General features: G+C 34.6%; 2 protein-coding genes across 4 annotated transcripts; both read left to right on the forward strand.

Annotated features, from left to right (window-relative positions):
- The first annotated feature begins 36 nt into the window (after nucleotides 1-36).
- Nucleotides 37-4,840, forward strand: LOC113734213 (uncharacterized). Its single transcript, XM_027260613.2, has 8 exons — nucleotides 37-238; nucleotides 1,449-1,578; nucleotides 1,681-1,808; nucleotides 2,355-2,493; nucleotides 3,073-3,187; nucleotides 3,904-3,967; nucleotides 4,048-4,329; nucleotides 4,630-4,840. Exons 1-8 carry the CDS (start codon nucleotides 83-85, stop codon nucleotides 4,633-4,635), a joined length of 1,020 nt encoding a protein of 339 aa, XP_027116414.1. The 5' UTR covers nucleotides 37-82; the 3' UTR covers nucleotides 4,636-4,840.
- Nucleotides 4,841-7,745: 2,905 nt separating this feature from the next.
- Nucleotides 7,746-19,651, forward strand: LOC113734214 (alpha-mannosidase I MNS4). Of its 3 annotated transcripts, none has more exons than XM_027260616.2 (17): nucleotides 7,746-8,276; nucleotides 9,452-9,571; nucleotides 9,661-9,753; nucleotides 10,422-10,508; nucleotides 10,982-11,072; nucleotides 11,852-11,907; nucleotides 12,722-12,794; nucleotides 13,553-13,662; nucleotides 14,680-14,730; nucleotides 15,004-15,092; nucleotides 15,218-15,299; nucleotides 15,399-15,512; nucleotides 16,133-16,212; nucleotides 16,825-16,960; nucleotides 17,217-17,287; nucleotides 17,527-17,654; nucleotides 18,791-19,651. In XM_027260616.2, the coding sequence occupies exons 1-17, from the start codon at nucleotides 8,136-8,138 to the stop codon at nucleotides 18,868-18,870; spliced, it is 1,602 nt and encodes a 533-aa protein (XP_027116417.1). In that variant the 5' UTR covers nucleotides 7,746-8,135; the 3' UTR covers nucleotides 18,871-19,651. The 3 variants fall into 3 exon arrangements, with proteins under 3 accessions (XP_027116417.1, XP_027116416.1, XP_027116415.1); XM_027260615.2 differs by having other exon boundaries at nucleotides 7,747-8,276; nucleotides 17,527-17,767; XM_027260614.2 differs by having other exon boundaries at nucleotides 7,748-8,276; nucleotides 17,527-17,773.
- Nucleotides 19,652-23,157: the final 3,506 nt, after the last annotated feature.

Below are 23,157 nucleotides of genomic sequence, written 5' to 3' on the forward strand. Positions count from 1 at the left end.
TTCCCGTAATTAGTATTACTACTTATTACTAGTTCATCTCCCACCACTATAGTAATTTTTTTAGCTTCGGCAAAGAAGAGGAATGGCGCACGGAGGCTACGGCAAGCGCCGAGTAGCCCAGCGGCAGCAACAAGCCGGCCGCCGCCGACCAAAGTCCCTCGCCGTCGATAAGAAAACGAAACCTAAATCCGTCTCCCTCAAAAACCAAGTTCGTTCCATTGAACGCATGCTCCGCAAAGTACTCACTTTCTCTCTTCTCTCACATACACTAAGAAACGCGGACTCATGTATGGCAATTGTTATGAATTATTGGTTAATTGCTTGCTGATGGAATATAAAACCGTCTTTTTTTTCCCTTCTGATTTTCTAGCTGTCATTTTTGTGGGTTTTATTTGAAAATGTGAAAAGAAAAAAGTTTATTTAGGGAGGAAGAGAAGGGGTATTGGATTCTTGATAGTGTGGCAGCTTGGCTTATTGTTCTATTTATGAAATTCTTGAAGAAATGTGTAGTTGTGGTCTTTAGAAGTGCCTTTCTGATTGAAGTTCACTATTCTGCTGCTTGTGTTCATTATAGAGATCAGCAGAAATGTAATGAAGTTTGAACTTTGGCTTTTTAGCTTACTCGTGGTTTTGAAAAAGGTAAAAAAGCAGAGAAAATAATGATGGGGTTAATATACTCCTACCATTGCCATAGTGAGGAAAAGTACACTTAGGTTATTGCGAGGAAAAGTAGACTTAGGTTATTGCTCTATATGGAGCTACTGCCAAAGACTTAGCTGTTGTATGAGTTTTCAAATTTGTAGTAGCATAAAACTTCTGCCGGTTTACCTTTTTCCATCAAAAGGATAGGATAAGTAAATGTGGCTAATTTGTGGAAATTGTAAAGTTTGTTCGACATTTGAGATGCTAGCACTGCTGAAAATCTAACATTCTTAATAGCACTGATAAAATCCCCTAGCATCATTTTGTATACTTGGGCCCTTGGTTGTTTTTTTAGAGAATTTGTTTTCTTTTCTTGCATTTTGCAAAGACACATATTGGTCTTGTGTTGTGCACATGGGGGCATATAAGGCTTCAATGTATATTAGCCTAGGCAATGCTGTAGCATTTTTTCCTCGAGTCTCCCTTCCACAATTTCAAAAATTTCTGTTCATTACTGACATGGTGATCATAGAGTGCACTTGTAGAATGCTGCATTAGCTACATCTTGGATATGTAGCTTAATTAGGTGGGGTTTCTCTATTATTCCTTACAGATCATTTTGTAGCATAACAGAACTACTACGCATGAAGATGTTATTCTGGCATCATTTGGGGCCTTTTCCATCATTTTCTTCATTGGCCATGCTTCTGCCTCCTCTTTTCAATTTAGGGGTTTGATTTGTAGATTAATGCTACATAGTTCTTGCTGCTTGATGAGAAGGATATCATTTCCACTGATATGTTCAGGATCTCCCACCAGAAGTTAAAGAAGCCCAAGAAAAGAAGTTGGATGGACTCAAGAAACAACAAGAGAATCTCAATCGTCTGGCTGTGGAACGTAAAATATTCCTCCGCAACAGGAAGATCAAGTTTTTTGGTAAAAAGTGCCTTCCATTATTCAGCTTGATACTTCTTTCAAGTCTTATGAACTTTTGTAACTTCGATGATTGACTTTGGAACCTCGAATATGCGCACGTAGAGAGAAGAAAGATCGAGAGGAGGGTAAGGCGATTGGAAAAGCAGCAGCGCGGTTTGTCTGGTCAACCCCAGGAAGCGGAGCTTGCTAAGCAACTTTCTAAATTGAAAGAAGATCTTGAATATGTCCGTGTAAGTGTTGGTATTGCTTGCAATTTCTATGGATTCCAAGATTATTAGCAATGTGATTTTTAAGGTCAAAGCATAATGACCAACCTTTATTATGCATTTGTAATCTCTTTGCGTTAAGCTTATTGTCAAACTTCTTTTTTAAACTTGTGATTCCATATCCATGTCTCAAAAGGGTATATAAGAAGAACTATTAAAAGGCGTAATATTTTTTTCGTCTTTTGTTGGATGGATTCTCTATATCAATGTATGTAGTTGACAGAGCTTTGAATGAGCAGTAAGATATTTTCTATCATGTGCCTGAATTAGGTTTACTATGTGTAAATTTTTCAATCGGATCTTTGGCTTTTATGGTGGCTTATGACTAATTTGTTAAATCTAACAACCACTTGGGTGGGTGAGAATCATGGATTACCCAATCTTTGTTGATGAAAAATCTGACTGGCTGGGCATTAGTTGGAATTAGAATTTTGAGTGTCAAGATTTAGCTCTTTTCTTTTCCTAATTAAGGAATTTGATCTCTATTTTTTGTGTTGATTTAAACTGCAGTTCTTTCCCAAGACTGAGAATTATGTACCTCTGTTTATGGGAGGGGAAGATGAGGAAATTGTTGAAAAAAGAAATAGACTACGTAAAGTGATAAAGGACAATCTAATTGCGGCGGCAGCAAGTGGCAAGGATTTGGAAGGTAGTCTTTTCTACTCCTATTTGTAGTTCATTCCACTGGCTCATGATGTTCCTTTGTGAAGTTTTGGCTTTTCTCCTCCCTTGTTTGGGGAAAAGTAGAAAGAAACTTGAAAACTTCAATCTTTGAAATTTTGAATTTGGAAATCATTGAAAACTAGAGAAAAGTAGTCTGATCCATATCATGTTCTGTCTTATATGGACCTAACAGTACCCATGGGAAGTTTGTTGTATTACCAAGGATTGAGGATTTAAATTTTATGTGGTGTGTAATCTCCTGGAATAGTTCATAAATAGATGGAATGGTAGTTGAATTTATCCTATTAACCACTAATTCAATGATGTTATATAATTCTATGATTTGTGGAATACAATTTGAGATATTGATCCTGATAGATGCATATTCTTGTAAAACCCTCCATTTTTCAGGTATTACACCTTTTTTTCTCTCTGTAAGCGTGTGTGGCATTGGGGTTTTTTTTTTGGGTTTTGATATTTTTTTTTTTGGGGGGGGGGGGGGGGGGGGGGGGGGAAGAGGTGGGAAACTGCAATTGATCTTCTTAACTTGAACATGGTCAAACAGAGACAGGTAGTGAGGACGATGGGCTTCTAGATCCAAGTGAGGATGATTTCTTTTTGTCTGGAAGCTCAAGTGATGATGCTGATGCAGATGATGAATGGACAGATAAAAGTAACAGGTACTCTTTACATATCTATGGTGGATGTGGTTTCAAAATTTTTCATTTTGATCATAAGCATAATGTGGACCCTGCACAGAAAATTACAACTGTAACCTCCTTTTAGATGCTGCATAAGTTTTGGGATTGTTACTATAGAAACAGTTTAAAGCATCATTAATTAACATGAAACCTTGGAAAGCTAAATTGCTTGATTCGGCCATGAATAATGCTCCATGTGCATCTGATATCCAATTGCTACAGTATGCCAATTTTTTTAAAAGTTTGCAAAATTTTTGGATGAACTATTATCACATGGATGAAATATTTTTGCCTGCGTAATGTGTGTGAAGTTGAGAAGTACAATATGATTCCAGGAGTTTTGTCAAGCTAGGTGCTGATAATTTAGGAGTAACTGTATATACCATTATATTCCGCACAAATGGTTACTGCACTACTGCTTACTACTTGGAACTTGTTTTAGGCTTCAATGTAAGATTCCCTTTGTTTCAGTCTGAAAATTTTTTCCCCTCAGCATACGAGTGTAAATAGACAGAAGATATATGAAAATATAGAAATGCTCTGCATACCCTCTATATGAGCCCTCAAATATTTTTTTGTTGCACGCTCACTCTCCCAACGCTCATATGCTGTCCACACATTGGTCACTTTGGAATGATGAATTATTAGCAGACTTATCCTAGGTACCCTCTTAATGTCAAAATATTGCTCTTCAGGGAACAAGCTTCTAGTGCCTCTGGGATAGCAGCATCTGGCATGTCTAGTGATGAAAGGAATCAGGTTTTAATAGAGCTTTGCTTTTACTTTTAGATGCTAGGAATGTCAAGGTGGTAACTATCTTTGTTATCGTACTGATTCAGAGACAGATTTCTGCTCGTGCTTTGATGCCTCCACCTAGGCCATCAAAGAAATCATTTTCTGGGTCATCAAATGACAGAAGATTTGGAGGGTCTTCGAGTAGGAAATCAAAACCAACTTTAAGAAAGCCCGAAATGTCCACATCTAGCAATACGTCAAATAGCATAGGGCACAGAAAGCGAGGATTGTCAGATCCACAAACTGGCAACAGTGATAACATAAGTTGCAACTCTGATGCTCGAAAGCCTCGAAGGAAGAGGAGACCTAAGAAGAAAAAACAGCAGGTAAGACATGCTAGCTCTGCAACTCATCAGTTTACTCAGTATAGTATTGTGTTTTGCCATTGTAGTACATGCATTCTCAAGTGGCACTGGGCTGACCGAGTCGCTATTTGTTGCCTGATGCATACGTGGTGTACTAATGATTAGCAATGTGTATGTGTGTGTAATTTTTGGACATTCTGGTTTTGATCATCTGCTAATCCAAGACGTCAGAATTCTTTTCAATTATCTTTAAGAATACTCTTTGATATGCTCCACGTGCTGGTTCTGGCTAATTTGATCTGCTTATTTGCTTGCGCACAGGTATGAGAAGCTCGTTGATGATTATGCAGTACTTCAAGATTTTGAAAGCTTTGTCTTAACCATTGATATTCTTCTTCTTCTTCCCAATCATAGAAGGCAGATGGGATCATTCGCAGTTGGTGTTCTGTTGTGCAAAAAGTTTTAACTTCATTTCCGTAAATGACTTGTCTGTTCAAGATCTGTTTTTAACTAATCAATTTTTATCTTGAAATCGTGGTATACTTCAAAAATACTTCCAAAAACAGCTAATCCAAACGAAGAAGCGTTTGTTTGCCCTTGTAATATGGAGCATTAACCAAATATAAGTCCCGTCGGGCGGATTCCAACCCCTATATATATATATATATATATATATATATATATTCAATAGGACTGAAAATTTGCTCTGCCTTTCTCTGACGCTTGAAGTCCAATTGAAATTTCTCTTGAAAACTCTAAACAAGAAACGCTCGTAAAACGAATCCCTCTTAAAACATTATTGTTCGGTTGTTATTTTTATTCCAAAATTCGGTTGTTATTTGTATTCCAAAATTTTTACGCTTTTCATAAACACAATACTATACGTATAAAAACTTTAAAAAATAACAATTAAAACGGCTGTTCTTACATTTGGTCTTTATTACACGTTTCGACAAAAGTTAGCTCATGTCATATACTAAAAACGGCGTTTGTTTGCCCTTGTAATATGGAGCATTAACCAAATATAAGTCCCGTCGGGCGGATTCCGACCCCTATACATATATATATATATATATATATATATATATATATATATATATTCAATAGGACTGAAAATTTGCTCTGCCTTTCTCTGACGCTTGAAGTCCAATTGAAATTTCTCTTGAAAACTCTAAACAAGAAACGCTCGTAAAACGAATCCCTCTTAAAACATTATTGTTCGGCTGTTATTTTTATTCCAAAATTTTTACGCTTTTCATAAACACAATACTATACGTATAAAAACTTTAAAAAATAACAATTAAAACGGCTGTTCTTACATTTGGTCTTTAAAACGGCTCCGTTTGGATTAGCTGTTTTTTGGGTTGTTTTTCAAAAACAGCACTGTAGCATTTCGTTTTTGAAATACAAGTCCGTTTGGATTAGTTGTTTTTTAGGTTGTTTTTCAAAAACTATATGAAAAACTTTTACTGTAGATATTTTTTGGATTATTTTTAGAGGTATTTTTAAAACATATTTTTGGGTATTTTTATAATTTATAATTTTTATAATTTTATTTTTATATACATTTATGCATTTATAATACATGTATAAATAAATATATTTATATATTCGCTAAAAAATATAAATTTATTATATTATATATAATACATAATATAAATATATTTATAAATGTATAAGTGTATATTATTATAAATGCATAAATTATAAATGAATATTATATAAATGTATAAATTATAATTTATAATTTATAATTTTTATATATAATGTACATTTATGCATTTATAATATATTTATAAATATTTATAAATAAATATATTTATATATTTATATAAATTTATTATAAATTTATTATATTATATATAATACATAATATAAATATATTTATAAATGTATAAGTGTATATTATTGTAAATTTATAAATTATAAATGAACATTATATAAATGTATAAATTATAAATTTTATATTTTTATATAAATATACATTTATGCATTTATAATATATTTATAAATAAATATATTTATGTATTTATATAAAAATATATAAATGTATTATAAATGTATTATATTACATATAATACATAATATAAATATATTTATAAATGTATAAGTGTATATTATTATAAATGTATAAATTACAAATGAATATTATATAAATGTATAAATTATAATTTTATTAATATATATTAATATTATGTATAAATGTATCAATATAATTAATATAAATGTACAAATGTATTAATATTATGTATAAATGTAAAATTAATATTATGTATATTAATATAAATGTATTTTAAATATATTATATTATATATAATACATAATATAAATGTATATTATAAATATACATTAATATATATATTATGTATAAATGTACATTTATATAAATGTATAATATATATTATATATAATTTATATTATATTATATATAATTTATATAATATATAATATTCATATAAATATATTATAAATATATAAAAATATTTTTTAAGTAAAATAAAATATTTATAATATGTATAAATAAGTAGATAAATATTTAATATATATAATATACATTAATATTAATTATAAATATTATAATATTATAAATATGGTGTTTATGTAATATTTCAATTTGTAATATTTATTGTATATTTCATTATATAAATATTCATATAATATATAATATATAAATATATAATATATAATTTTCAATTTGTATAATATACATAATATTGTATATATATAATATAATATACATAATATAATATATTATACATAATATACATTATTACATATTATGTATATTATATATTATACCTAACATTATTATACATTATTATACACAATAATGTACATAATAATATTATACATTAATAATGTATATATTATAATATAATGTACATAATATATTATGTATAAATATTTACACATTTATGTATACAATATTACATATTATGTATATTATATTATATTATGTATAATATACAATATTATGTATAATATTAATGTATATAAATATTTATATAATATAATATATATAATTTTCAATTTGTATATTTCAATTTATATTAATATAATATATATATATAAAATACATAATTGAAATATACAAATTGAAATGTACATATGTAGTTGTTTTTGATAATGTTTGGATATGGTGTTTTTGGAGTTGTTTTGGAAATACACGTTTACTGTAGGATTTGGAATGTGAAAAACAGTTTTTCAAAAATAGCCCCAAAAACATTATTGTTCGGTTGTTATTTTTATTCCAAAATTCGGTTGTTATTTTTATTCCAAAATTTTTACGCTTTTCATAAACACAATACTATACGTATAAAAACTTTAAAAAATAACAATTAAAACGGCTGTTCTTACATTTGGTCTTTATTACACGTTTCGACAAAAGTTAGCTCATGTCATATACTAAAAATGCAAATTATTCAAACTTTTCATCTTCAGTGTATTTCTGTTGTCCTAAGTGCAGCAAGAAAACTCGTGTCCTTAACTCTCGAAAGTGTTGAATCTACATACGACACGATACATTCTCCGATAGTTCGAGGCACTGTGTAGATTTCAGTATCACCAGTCACCACCAGCCAGGACCATGCCGTCTCCGGCGGTTTCCCGGTTATTATTTATGCTGATGACCAGAAAAATCTCCTAATGTAACACCCTTTTGGCTTCTTCCAGGTGCGACTTGGAGATTTAAATTACATAATTACCCTCAACAAGAAACAAAAATTCCACCGCACCTAAAACCCCAACTACAGCGTACAAGATGATAAGTGCAGCAGCACTTTAACAGAAAAGGAAACAGGTCGCCGGTGGGTGGGGGGGAGAGAAGAATGGAAGCACCGAAAAGAATGGTGCAAATTTGGATGTTAATTTTAGGAGCTGTAATAATTTATTCGGACGACCACATTTTTGTTCGCAGAACATTCTCCGAAAGTGTTACTGCTGAGGAAGCCAAGCAGCTCAGAGATGAGGTACTCCCTCCAATTCCACCCACACAGATCACACACACACAAACACACTGATATCTGTTTACTGACAATCAATTTTTAGATTCTTTTTCTGATGAATGATCACTGATTCCTTTCACCTCAGGTTAGAAATAGGTAGAAAGGCTGATCTTTTATTCCCGAAAACATCAGTTTATGTTATTTTATTTATGGGGCGCTACCATTCAGAATTTTATGAGGGATAAACCTTTCAGGTTAGGATTTTGATTCGGATTCTGTGGGCGAATTGGGGAATCAGATGGAAAAAGGCCACGTTTAAAGTAAAGGAAGGGAGCGTGGGGGAAAAGAAAGAAAGAGGGTGTGAAAAAGAATTGATTTTTATGTATTTTGTGGAAAATGGATGTGTAATTCACTTGGATGGAATGCAAGGGGAATGTCCATCTTCTTTCTAATGATTTTGGGCAGTTAGCAAACAACCTTTTGTTGCTAGTTCGAGTTTTCCCGTTGCCTAAAAGAATAAATGAAACTTTCGATCAAATAAATAAAGTTTGATTAGAAAAAAAAAACTGGGGGCCGGGGTTTGCATGAAATACAAGGTGATGCAATTCCTGAATCGACTTTTCATGTTTCATATAGGTCCATCAAGAGTTTGAATTTGATTGTTGAATTATGTATGCTTTATATCTTTCACGCTAAAGGAAATTGGAGAATGTTTTCTTATTTATGCTGTGTTAAATTGTGAAATTTGAAAAATTCTTCCAAGTTAGGATTTTTATTAGGATTGTTTGTGCAACTTGAAAGTGTATGAAAGAAAGTCATTTTCGTTTTTAAAATTCTTTTCATGGAAGAACAGATGAGAAATGAAAGCATAGCTCTGTCCAAGGAATCTGTCAATAACTCTCTTCCCTGTGATAATTGTTTTGGTGTGCTTCCCTTGTTGCATGTTCAGTATTTTGTTGCTCATTTATTTTTTTTCTGGAAGCTACAGAAATATATACAAAAACCACACATTCCCTCCACTTCCGCCTATATTAAAAAAAAAAAAAAAGAATCACTTCAGTAGAATAACCCAGATTGGTACTTTAGTTTACTGAAACTTGTTCTCTCTCTCTCTCTCTCTCTCTCTCTCTCTCTCTCTATAAATACCCTAGGCTATGGGCTTGATGTTCTCATGAATGAACTTTTCATGTTTGGTGTAGGTTCGAGAAATGTTCTATTATGCATTTGATGGATATATGGAGCATGCTTTTCCTCGTGATGAGTTAAAGCCATTATCTTGTGAAGGTGAAGATACACTCGGTGGCTATGCCTTGACACTGGTAAGAAATCATGTTTTCTTGATTCATGTAATTCCTTTTTGCACTGACAATCCTGCTCCTTATTCTGGATTGTCTTGCTGTTATCACAGATTGATTCCTTGGACACCTTGGCTTTATTTGGTGACCGTGAACGCTTCACTGATTCTGTTGAATGGATTGGTAAAAATCTTCGGTTTGATATTGTGAGTATGGATAGTGTTATTTTGTGGGAAAATGGATGCATCTTTTTTTTTTCCCTTCTTGTTTCTTGTTTCTCCACTGCTATTTTTAAAACATGCAAGAAAGATTACTGGGTTGTAAATGCTATTCCAGTGGCACTGAATGTTTTAGAAAGTATATGCTTGACATGCTTTTCTAAATGCCATGATTTGGTTTAGTTGGCTGTTATGCATCTATTTTGAGGATGGATGAATTCTTCAAATTTTTGTTTTAGTGAGAGTAAATAATTCTGAGATGCATCATTTTTCCAATAGTGTCCCAGGTTCTTCTAAGACATTACTCTATCTCTTGTAAACACTATCAGATGGGATTGTTGAAGCAAGAGATATTTCTGCTGATTTTTATAACTGAAGTTGTTATTTTAAATGAGATGGGATTGAAGTTGTCTCACTTTGATGAGAAATAATGACTTTTTTTGATCAATCAGTTGATATGTCAGCATTTTGTGCTATAGTATGATGGTGATGCCAATGAAGATTGTTGTTGATGTCATGCCATTAACAATATGGAGTTTACCTTTAATTCTTTGTTAACTTGACATTTTTTCCCTTCCTGGAGCAGCTTGATATATTGCTTTTCTTCCTATTTGAAGTTGTTCTAAAATTTGGATTTTTTTGGGTTGTATTTGCAGAACAAGACAGTATCTGTGTTTGAAACAACAATCCGCATCCTTGGAGGTTTACTTTCTGCTCACCTTATTGCAAGTGATTATAACACGGTATTGCAGATTAATGGTCTTTATGGATTTGCCTCTCTACAAGTTTCAAGTTGGTTGTTGTTTTCTGCTCTTGAACAATGCATTATCCTGATAATATCTTAATTAGCTGGTTCCCAACTTATGCACATGAAAAAGCACAGATATATGGTTGTCAAATGGTGCATCCCTATAAACTGCATTAAAAGGGGAAATTGTGATCATGATGCTATACTTGGGTAATTTATATGCTTTCACCCTCTGATGCTTTACAGCTTCCCCTAACACATAAGAACTGGTAACAAGCTGGACCATAAAAGCATAAAAAATGGAATAGGAGGATGGTTCATATAGAAAACAGAACAATCTTGTTGGAATGATCGGTTGGTATGTCTAGAGATCCATTCTTTCATGATGGAATTTACTTTCAGAGTCCTGTGGTGAGATAGTTCTATTTCTTTCTGAAGTTTTCAGCTTATGACCTTTGGCACTTTCAGGGCATGAGAGTCCCTTCCTATGATGGTGAATTGCTCGACCTGGCAGAAGATTTGGCACGAAGGGTGCTACCTGCATTTGATACTCCTACAGGTATCACAGCCAGAATAGTATGGTGTTCATAGAATAATCTATGAAAACTGCTACAAGATGCTGCTTCTGGGTATTTTGGCTTTATGATCTATAGACGTACTTGTACCTTCTTAGTTTGTAGACATTTTCCCCCGTACTTGATGCTTATTGCTTGTAAGCAAATGCTAGTGTTTCCAATATAATGGCCTGTGATGGACTTGTAAGGAATAGGGGAAGTATACAATTCACCTAATAAATGTTTAGTTTTTTAGGTACTATATCTTTTTACTTTTTGTGTATTTGAATCTGTATGGTATGTGCTCTAGGTTGGTAATTTTCATGGATTGCATTTTTTAGCTGTGTCATGCAATATATAAGAAAAGACATAGATGACAACCCGTGCATGTGTGTTGTTAATTTATTTTGTGAACAATACATGGGATATGTACTATGTTGGTAAATTTCATGGATTCCATTATTTAGCTATATTTTGCAGTATATAAGAAAAGACATAGATGACAGACAAAATTTTTTGCCCTCTGCCTGTGTGTTATTAGTTTGTTTTGTGAAAAGGTGTTGAATTTGTACTTAGAAGTTGGCCATTATCAAAGTGGTTTCTTTCTTGAGACCTTGACACGTCTCCAAGGTTTGCCATTCTAATGTGAAATTTGATGTTCTTTGACTCTGGCTTTCTTGACTTGTATTCAGATTTTACTTTTTTTTAATTGGCTGTTGAATTTCTTCTTTTTAGAGAAACAAAGCTTCTCTTATCTGACCTTTTCAAGGTACTCATGCTACAGGAATTCCATTTGGATCTGTCAATCTAGTTCATGGAGTGGATGAAAATGAAAGCAAGGCAAAGCCTCTTTGTACTTTCTTTGCCCTTTTGAAGCATGAGCTTTGTATTTGTTTGTTGTTTAGCAACATAGATCCATGTCGAATATGTAACTAGTGTTAAAGACAACTGATGATGTGGAACCATTTCCCACGAGTGAATTTGGATGTTTATCCTTGCTTGACATACTCTCACAACCATAAACCATTTGATATGCCCCTGTCGACAGTGGTGCATGTACATTCTTAAAGTCCTTTGGGCTAGATAGTTCAGGAAAACTTGTCCACTGCCAGGAAATAAAATGGAAAATGTAACAAACAGAAAAGGTTATACCATGGGCAAGTCATATGATTTATTTGTTTATTTATTTATCTTTGCACTTCCAAAATTGTAGCACCTCTCAACTCCTACCACTGGGGCCTGTAGTTCTGAGTAGTCAGTCAGATTCCTGCTCTTTAAATGTGATGACTGTGTTGAAGCTTAGTTTGACATTCCTCTGGAGTTTTTGAGACTTCACTTTGAATTATTTTATGATCCATATTATAGATAATGGACATTATCAACCATCGAATACATCGAAATTATAATGGGAAATTATAATGGTGAGTAGTAAACTGATATTCTCTGAAATTGAGTGTGCCTGTGTCTGATTTGAAAACTATGTAATGTGACCTTTGACATAGAACTTTGTCGGAATATTGGATTTGGTGAATATGATGGAATGATGTGATTGACTTCTCTTGGTTTTGCAAAACCATGAATTCTTTTCAGGCTTTCGTGTTTAATATCTGATAGTAAATTATCTGACGTTTGAGTTTCTTGCCTTCTTAATTAGATAACATCAACAGCTGGTGGTGGGACTTTGACACTAGAATTTGGGGTGCTTAGTCGCTTAACAAATGATCCCAGTAAGTATGAAAGTTGCTATTATTCCTGTGTCTAAGTTCCATATCAGCTTGTAAGCTCTTCGAGCATTTGAGTTGGCCTCTTGACATAGGCTGTTGGTTGAATGCTCTATACATGTTAGAATGTATTACTTTGGGACTCGTGTCTAGTTTTTGTCACCTGAACTGGTTGGAAACTTGGGAACACGCCAGTGGCTTGATTATTAAATATCTGATGAAGAAAGGAAAGATGCCACAGGTTGCATTATAGGTACATGGAAGCAGATCAGAAGGAACTTGAAAGGGCATAGATTATATATGCAGAATTATACCTTGGTTTCTTCTGCTTGTGAATATAAAGAGAAGCATGTATATGTAATTGCATGTGTGCACCTTACTAGTATACAATTGTACAGAATTTGATTATAGTGATGTCAGGAGTCAAGATTTAAATTATGACAGAATAAGTAGGGTTTGGAAATCATGTCACAATTTCCTTTCAACACTTTTCCTTCTCTATGAACATGAAATGCTTCATGCTAATATCTCTTGGTTATGGCTGTCTGATTGGATATATTACCATTTCGCTAAGATGTTGATCAAATAAGTAGATGCTGTTACCTGAACCATGGTCCAAGCATTAGGATTGATCTTATAGTCTTGAACTCTAGTGAAAGTAGCTTCTCCCATCAACAAGTGGATTTCGGATGGCTTTTTTTTTTTTGGTTTCATTCTCCTACTCTTTGATAAGTTTTGACTGTTCTTATCTCAATGATATGCAGTATTTGAGCAAGTTACAAAGAATGCTGTTATGGGCATATGGGCTCGCCGCTCAAAAATTAACCTAGTTGGTGCTCATATAGATGTTTTTTCTGGTGAATGGACTCAAAAGGTTATTTTCCTTTTCACTGATTAAACTCTCAAGGAAGAGTTTTTCTTCTTTTCTTTTTTTTCTTTTCCCTTTGTACGATTTCAGATATTCCAACATTGAGTACCTATTATAATCAATAGAAACTGATAAATTTTGTAGTGATATGAAATTGGATAGTGTCATTTTTCATTTAATATGCTTGTGGAGTGAATGCAGTTGATATTTGAAGCAGGCCTGAGAGAGAGCTTCTATATACCTATTACCTTCATCCTACAATTGTTCTGCCCCACATATTTACTAGCTTTGAATATTTTGTCTCATAGGATGTCATCTGTTAACTATGCAATCATCATTGGTAGGATTCACAACCATACTTTAGCACTTTGTACTTGTAATATAGCAGAGTTTCTTGAAGTCTATTTTTCTTGATGTATGATACTTTAGTTTTCACATAATTCAATTTTCAGGTTTTAGAAGATCCTTGTGGGTTATGAACCATGTAGTTGTTTATGCTACAAGTGTGTTGTTTTTTTTTTCCATCTTTCTGTTGATGCAAACTTCTTGGGCTCTCTCACTACTTGCATCTGTGGTTCTTTGTTCACGTATCCTTTTTTTTTTTACCCCAAAGAAAAGATGTACAGTTTCAAAACTACCATTTCTGGTAGATTATGCAAATGTCTGGATGAATTTGCCCAATACTTGAGGCATGCCATGCTGTTTCTTTTGTCTTATCCTGATTGTAGGGAGATAGTGTAAATCTTTGCATTTATTTATTTATTTATTTTTGGATTTCTGGTTATCTAGTGAATCATTGAAACCATAAGGTGTCAAATCTGTGATGCAACCATAAGACCTGAACATGATCAGGTCAAATGATACAAGTGGAGCACAATCTGAATGCATTGGGCTTGACTTTATAGTTCAGTTTTGCTGGCACAGTTGATAACCTGTTGCTTCTAGTTGTAAATGGTTTTCTTGTAAATTTGTACTTCATATTTACCTTGTGATATAATTAAAACTTTTTTTTTAAATTTTCAGGATGCTGGAATAGGAACAAGTATAGACTCTTACTATGAGTATCTCCTAAAGGTGCTTTTCACTTAGGTTTAAATGTCAGTAACTGCTTTATTAGTATGAAATAAATGTTATATCCACAAGGGCCTTGTCCTGAATTGTATCCACAAGTATTTTTCATCCTTTTTCACATATACAATGAAGAAAATAGTTTATTTATCCTTTTACTGGATTTCAGTTTACTCTTGCTGATAAATGATTTTGTTGACGATGAATTTGAGATTTTGATATGTATGGATAAATATTATATCTTTGTCTAGTGATATATCTCCTTGTGACTGACTTCAGGCATACTTGCTCTTTGGGGATGAGGAGTACATTTTCATCTTTCAAGAAGCTTACAGGGCTGCTATGCACTATCTTTACAATGACCCTTGGTAAATAATGTGGATAAGATGCATAATTTTCTAGAACTTATCTTCAGTCTTTGTTCATTTTTATTTTCTAATCTTCAGTTTCATGTCTGAAGCCCCTCAAAAAGTCGGTTTTGAAACTTTTATAGGTATGTGGAAGTAAATATGAATTCTGCTGCACTTGTATGGCCATTATTTAACAGTCTGCAGGCGTTCTGGCCAGGCCTCCAGGTAAAGTGATTTGTGTTGCATCTGCATCTAAATGGCTGGAAGTAGGAAGAAATCCTTCTTCAGTAGGAGTAAGAAAATTAATTTTGTTCTCTCTGGAAGGTTCTAGCTGGGGATATTGAACCAGCTATTCGTACACATGCTGCATTCTTTAGTGTTTGGAAAAGATATGGCTTCACTCCTGAGGGTTTTAATCTAGCCACACTTAGTGTTCAGGTATGTGAATATCTGAACCTTTCAGTGATATTATATGTTGCTTAATAACCTGTTATAGCTGTATCTATTCAGCTGGCGCAAACACCAAATTGCCAATTAAGTCTTGAGTGATGACACTTAAATTTTTTATTGCATTTGATTGTATTGCACGTTCTTGTTGTAAAGAGAAATAGTTTTGGTTTAGTGGAAGCATGCCTTGTTATTTAATGAAGACCCGAGATTGGTCTTACATCTTCAGTTTTAAAGCGACCTAAAGATGAGGCAAGATCCTTCAGGAATAGCCTAAAGGTGTTGAGACTCAACTGATGTTTCACAAAATGATGTTGCTACAATGCTCAAGTGCTAAGAAAGAATAAAATTTTTAGAAATAAGAGACAAATCTTTCTCTTTACCAAATGGGCTGTGGTGAAATTTAAAGCAACCAGTTCATACAACACGAGAAGATGAAACAGCACTGATTTCTTTAGTAGATTCTAACTTCAAGCTGCAAATATTATTGTTGCTCAATTAATGTCTTAGTGTTCATCTTTCCTTTTTCATTATTTGTTTTTGCACTAGTTTTGTCTATAACACCCCTCCTCCTAACATAGTGGACTTGAATTTTTTATGCATGGTTATAGCGAGGTCAGAAAAGCTATCCACTGAGGCCAGAATTGATTGAGAGCACATATTGGCTGTACAAAGCTACGCGGGATCCCAGGTTTTCTCTTCATCTTTGATTAAATTGTTATTTTTTCATCCCTTGTGCATTAGTACTATGTACTTCGGACAAAAAAATTTAAAAAAACCTTGCTGAAGCTGTAAAGAGTATTCATACTTGTCCAATGACTGCAACATGTGAATAAGAATGCTTAATTTGGAAAAGGTTAGTCTTTTGTGAGGTTTTTCCCCTGCGTCACTTGCAGATTGAATACTGTCACAGACACACACCAACACGCGCACACATGCTCTCACTCACACTCTCTCCCTCCCTCCCTCCCTCCCTCCCCCCTCCGCCCTTATATCCATTCTTTTTGTCCCCTGCAGTATCTGGGGTTAGCGATGGTCTGTATGTCCATACAGTAAGGATAAATATGACCTTGGCTGACTGTAGTGTCAACATGGAAATTCAGTTTATTACCCATGTAATGGAGTGGATGAATATCTGTGTCCTTGAGACCTGACACCTGCTATGTTTTTTTACCTTCCAGTTAAACTCAAGCTTTCAACAAGACAAGGAACCCATTTTTCCAGTTTCAGTGCTCTACAAGTTCCACCAATGTTGTTCATATATATATATTGAAATGACTAAGATGTTGAAAATCCATTTCAGGTATCTCGATGCTGGAAGGGATATGCTAGCTAGCCTGCAGTATGGTGCTCGATGCACTTGTGGATATTGCCATATTTCAGATGTTGAGTTCCACACACAAGAAGATCATATGGAAAGCTTCTTCTTGGCAGAGACGGTAAGTACCTTTTCATTAAAGAATCTTCAGATGGTAGTAATCATAAGACATTTGTCATATCTGTCCTCTTTCATGGTGATCACTACTGTTAAACGTGGATGAGAAATTCTTGATAATTTTATGAAACTTATATTGGCATTACTGTATGCTTATAAAATACATGTATACCATGTATCTAAGCACTTTATGTGTATTTTTCCATTTCTTTATGTTTGCTTCTCTCACTTTCTTATTTAATGTTGCACCATACATTCAGGTTAAATATTTGTGGCTCCTTTTTGATTTGGCTGCTGGTCCGGATAACCTCATTGAGAATGGTCCATACAAGTATGTTTCCTGAACAGGTTGCCTTTGAGAAGATTATCCACTTTAATCTGTTTGACCTACAGCTAATACATCAGATGTGGCCAAAGGCATATTGTCATTAAATACCAAATTCTATTGCCAAATTAATAAACATGAAAATCATATTGGAATTTCTCACTCCTTGTTGACATTGGAAGCAGGACTGTTTGTTATTATTTCTTTGAGTCCATGCTACAAACATAATGAAAATTCAACTACAGGTACATTTTCAGTACAGAGGGCCACTTATTGCCCATGACTCCACAAATATCTCTAGTACGGGAACATTGCTTATACTTTGGAGCATACTGTAGAAGCAGCAACCTGAGACTGGAGACCAATATTTCAGGTATTGCAAAAAAACCTGGGGAAACTAATCACAGCAAGACCTACTCATGTCCTGGTCCGACTTGTTCCTTGTCACGCTTCACACCTCAGAACTCACCCACAATTTCAGGATTGGTAAAGGTCTGGAGTTTATATCTTTTTCAGGATTGGGCTTATGCTCTCTGGTTTCAAAACTATCTATGGGCCCATTTGTTTCCTTGTTTGCGTGGTTTCGTTCTTATCTATGCAACTGTCCTTACTCTGAACAGAGTGGCAATCAAACCTGTAACAAAATTTTCATTAGATTTACTTTATTTAGTATACTTGGTTAAACATTTAACAGGAAAAGGGACTATCACAAATGTGATTGCTTAGCAACTACTTTTTTCCCTGATTCGTAAAGCATTTGATGTGTGTTATGTCTTCCTTTCCTTTTAATTAGAAGCACTTGACTCGTTGGTTTCTCCTGATCTAATGCGTATAGCAAGACTACAAAATCCTGATAGTTGACACTAATGTCTAAAAGTCCCAGTGGTCAGAGGAGGACTCTTAGAGTCTCCCCACTGCAAGGTTCAGGGTTCGAATCTTGAGCCTCATAGGTTTTTCGGGTGTTTTTTGGTTTTTGTGGGGGGGTTTGGGAGGACGCAGGGAGTTGTGGGTGGTTAAAAAAAATGATACTAATTTCTAAAAGTCAATCGAGAGATTATGGCTTGACATTTAAAGGGGTGCAAAAGATTTAGGGAGCTTTTGCTCTAGCCAGTTACCAAACAGGTTTAACTTCTGTAAGACGGTATATCCTCCAAAAATGTCTTGACTCTTGCACCAAAGACTAGCTAATGTATCTGATGCCTGGTAAATATATGACAGGTTTTGGATCTTATATATGTGTATAATTTGTCACTTAGATATCTACTAACATTTGGTCATAAGCTATTCTTATTTCCCGTTCATTATGTTCAGTTCATGTTTATTTGGTGTCACGTCTATTTAAATGGAGTTAATCCACTGCTTGTATGTTATTGTCGTAAAAGCCACAAATCTCATGATTAAGAAGCTGTAGGTTGTAAATCCGATAAGACATGCTTCTTGTATGTGTCTTGTATTATTATATGTTACTTACCTTCTGATATGCTGAGGCGGTATTGGATTGTGTAACAGGGATACTGTCCGGGTCTAACACATGGGCAAAGGTTTGGCATAAAATATGCAGCTTCAGCAGATGCAAATCTTCAAGATGAGTCTCCAACACAGAGACCGGCTGATGTGGTTCAGAGCCATTCACTTGTATTGGTGTCTAACCACAATGCTGACCAAGTTGATCATGAAAAAGATCAGGAATCTAGTGTTGACGGATCTGTAGTTGCCCAAGGAGAGGAGAGACAACAGGGGAAGTTGATAGAATTATTTGAAGGAAGATGAGTATACTGTCAGGGTCGTCCTGATCACACATATTTTCCTGCCAGCTCTTTTTTACTTTAAATCAGACATCACAATTGAGGGTTCAAGCTTCATCCAGGAGGTTGGCATGGGTCAGAGCTCCTTTGCGTGGGCCTGTTTTGAGCCTCGAACTGGAGTTCCGAGCAACACGGCAATTTTGCTCTTCCAGCTCGATGGAAAAACGAGCAGAAACAATTGTACATGATTTCGAGGGGAGGGATGAATTCTAACGATTAAATTCTTTCAGAACACTAACTTGACATGTTTAAGTGAAAATGTACTTGAAGGATTCTCAAGAAGCATGAGGGCTTTTGAGGAAACATAGTAGATGGACAGACAATAGTAGCTCAGGGTTTTACGAAGAAACAAAAAAAGATGATATGATAGCTCAGGTGACACAATCTTGCCCTTAATAGTTTCTGTACTGTTGTATGACTATTGCTCAGGGCCCAAAAACAACAGAATGTGGCCCTTTAGATTTATTTTCAGAGATTCGCAAATGTAGATTTGATAGGAAATGTGATGTAGGAGAGGCGCATTGCCTTGATCATAATGGTGCAATGTCTCGCGAGATTCCTCTAATTATATGCTTACTACAATGGTGTTCATATATAGTCATTTACCTATTCCACTCTTATTGTGCTCATAAATTTTGGTAATCACGGAACTTCATAATCCTGTGTCTTCAATTCATAGATTGTGGAAGCTCATTGACATGGTACTGCATAAAGTTCTAAGAATAGAGGAATGCTTCCCCTTTGGGATACAATGGGATTTTGCGGAATATAGCCCAGTGATTCAAGATTTTGCCCCCTAGTAGTTGAATGATAGTTCAATTCACCTTGTTCTATGCCCTTGCTACTTCTTCTTCCTCCTTCCCATCCCTTCTCCAAAGTTTTCATATTGCTTTTACCCATTAAGCTTCTCCCTCCTAAAAATTCGAAAACAAAAAAAATAAAAATCAAGGGGTATACAAATTAACACGCTGGATCTTTGAGTCAATTAACTAAAGACTACTGTTGTCAGGCTGGGCTCCTTTTTTTTTTTTCAGTGAAGCTACGCTGGCCTCATTCAATTGGGTTTAAGCTTGGGTTAATGTAAAACTTATTTAGCACTATTATTCGCCAATCACAGGTTTAGTAAACTTGGACTTCATCCTCCAAGTATTCGTCCTCAGGTCAAGCGGCCTCTGATTTTGTGGCCCAATTTTCAGTTTTACAATGGTATTCTTGGACCATTTCTTAAAGCCCAAAGGGAGCCCAGATCTGTTGTTTACATGACGGTTGAGGGAGTTTATAAAAAATATCTTGGGCGCCATATTCGTAAAATCCAAAAAAAAACAGAGAGTTACACATGAAACACTTCTCAGCAAATTCAAAACCCAGAAAGCTTGAACAAGGCCTTTATTCATCCACCAATTACTCAAACCCTGTTTCAGGCAGGACTTATTTATGGTGGAATTTCCACACCTTATGCCTTTGAATGGGGAATCTCTACCCCGTCAACTTCTTCGGTGAAGTTCCTGAGCAAATGACTAATGATCATGTAGCACTACTTTTTGCATATGTTTTTCTGAACGTATGAACTTTTCTGGAACAGTGGGGGGTTATTCAATTGTTAGTCAATTGGAAAAAGGTTCAGAGAGGGTGAGAGGGAATACGTATATTCAAAGGGAATACGTATATTCATGATAAGAATGTAGCTTGTTGTGTTTCAAGTTACTCTTATTTGATTGGTTTTGTGCTCTTGGCAAAATTGATTATATTGGTTTCTTGGACAGAATGGGGACAAAAACCGGGAGGAAATGTTTGAAAGGATGTGGTGTCATGGACCATGATGATAAATGGATTAATTGATTTGCTAGACCGGATTTTTAATTATATGCCTATCATATCAGGTTCCTCTGAATAATCCTAGTCCTTCTTGTACTATGATTCCTGGATATGTGAAAAACAAGCTGCTTTAAGGAGGAGGTATTCAAAGTGATAAAAGTTTCATAATGGGCGATGAAAGTACTTTTCCAAGTACTGGTAATTGTTGCATTTTCTAACTCTAGATTTCTGTGACGCATAATTGATCACCAAAAACATGCATGTTCTGTGAAAAGTCAAACATATTTATAGGCAACATGCAGGCACCTGCAGACCTGTGCTGTGCCTTGATTCTGGATTGCATGTTTGGCTATGGTCTCTATGCTGGTCTAAATTCAACAGCTGATGAATTTAAGGTTCAACTAAAGAACTCTGGTGATTACCACCCTTAGTAAAATATTTATGCTGCTGCAGGAAGGTTCTCTGATGTTTCTAGCTCAAGAAAATGGTGTAGAGGACTTCAGCAGAAAATTTCAGTTCTATTACAAATTTTGATTAGGTTAGGCACTTTAATGCGTATGCATAATTGGATATGTCTTACTTATGCGTGCTGACTGTATATTCTTATCTTAAATCTGCTACCATGGATATGCATTTTCTGCTCTTATCATTGTCACTTTCAGAAGACTTTGTAAATGAATCGGTGAATAAATCTTTTTCAGACAGAAATCCTGGCACTATACATCCATGTCACTAAATACTGTGGCCTGATAATCAGTACTCTTGTAGATTGCATATGATACAGTGGTTAGCTGACAAGTTTAGTGATTGCTAGATCGCTTTTATCATGAATGCCCATTCGAGTAACTTTTAGGACGTGAAGGTCATTGTCATGTTCCAAGCCATTGACGGAAAGGAGGGGCATCTGAAAACCTTCTCCTAAGGTTTGCCTTTAACTTTGATACTTCATATTTGTCAATATTGCAACAAACATTTGCATGTTTTATGTTTTTTCAGTACATTGAATCTTTAACTTTCTGGTCAAGTACATTATACTGGTGTGTCCAGGTGTTCATCTGTGTTTTGTTTAATCCGGGACTTACCTGTTTGGTGGTATGAATGATGTCTTTGATGTACAGGGTTTTGGCTGTTTGTGAGCTTGGACTTGCATATTATCCTGATTTTCCTCAGAACGATGTGTGGCTATACCAGTCTATACCAGTCTATACCAGTCTTCATATTTTCCTTCATATTTGGTGTCTATACCAGTCTTCCAGATCTAATTTGCAATTGATGCTACATTTGAACCGCAGTACGTGTAAGTGTAACATCACAGACTTAAAGATAGGAAATCATTCCAATTAGTGAAAGATAGTTTATGTGCTAGTATATGGCCAGCTTCAAAATGTATTATAGCTCAGCGAGCTTGCCTTAAACAACCTTGTCCAAGATAGTTTGTTCAAAATATCTTAATGCTGTGTTTCACCATTCCTTTGTAAAGCAAGCTCATATCTTTTCCAAAGCAGGGAAGGGAATAGAAATGCTTATTAGGGTTTAATGTAACATCAGCTGAAGGTCTTTTGACTGTTATCTTTAATGAGTATCTTGGTGCTGTCCCAGAGAAATTTTCTGTTTTCTTTAACATTTGCTCCATCTCATTATTCTCAAATCTGTCTTATTACTCTCTCTCTCTCGTGTATACCGATTAATTAAATGGCTGAAGCATATTCTGAAAAATCATTGCGGAAATTGCGGCAAACTGTAACATATTCAAGTTACATGATCTGTATCCTTCATTTGAATCAATTGTTAATGTGGTCTAAAACTGTTCATTTAACTTGTCCAACAGTACGTTAATGAAGTGATGTACCTTCATTGCACTGTGATTAAATCAATCCAGGAAATCTGGGTGGACCTTGCAGCCGTGGGTTCAAGAGATAGGGGGAAACTGAATGATGATTCTGTGGATTAGGACAGAGGAGAGAATTTCTGCATCTTAATTGGAGTAGTCTGTATTCATACTACATTGTTTCCCATTATGTAGACCAAGAATACATCATCCTCTACCCTTGTTGGTTATTGACTGACTGAAATTCAATGAACCTGCAGAACATTACATCAATCTGAATATCTATATACATTCAAAGATAATGTATTCAACATGTTTTACCTTTCTCAATGAAACTATTCATGTATCTTGCTTTATAGCACTGGGCTCTAAAATGGCCATCTTTATGATTTAAATATATGCCAAAGTACAATGATCACAGAGCACAA

This window comes from Coffea arabica, chromosome 3e, assembly GCF_036785885.1.
Source record: "Coffea arabica cultivar ET-39 chromosome 3e, Coffea Arabica ET-39 HiFi, whole genome shotgun sequence".
Classification (NCBI taxonomy): domain Eukaryota; kingdom Viridiplantae; phylum Streptophyta; class Magnoliopsida; order Gentianales; family Rubiaceae; genus Coffea; species Coffea arabica.

Bases quoted from the DNA above. Each gene is read 5' to 3' on its own strand.
- LOC113734214 (XM_027260614.2), top strand. From the start codon at position 8,136: ATGGAAGCACCGAAAAGAATGGTGCAAATTTGGATGTTAATTTTAGGA. The intron at 11,908-12,721 runs GCAAAGCCTCTT...CTTCTTAATTAG, and splicing joins TGGATGAAAATGAAAGCAAG to ATAACATCAACAGCTGGTGG. The intron at 16,213-16,824 runs GTTTTCTCTTCA...AATCCATTTCAG, and splicing joins AAAGCTACGCGGGATCCCAG to GTATCTCGATGCTGGAAGGG.
- LOC113734213 (XM_027260613.2), top strand. From the start codon at position 83: ATGGCGCACGGAGGCTACGGCAAGCGCCGAGTAGCCCAGCGGCAGCAA. The intron at 1,579-1,680 runs GTAAAAAGTGCC...ATGCGCACGTAG, and splicing joins CAGGAAGATCAAGTTTTTTG to AGAGAAGAAAGATCGAGAGG. The intron at 1,809-2,354 runs GTAAGTGTTGGT...TTTAAACTGCAG, and splicing joins AAGATCTTGAATATGTCCGT to TTCTTTCCCAAGACTGAGAA.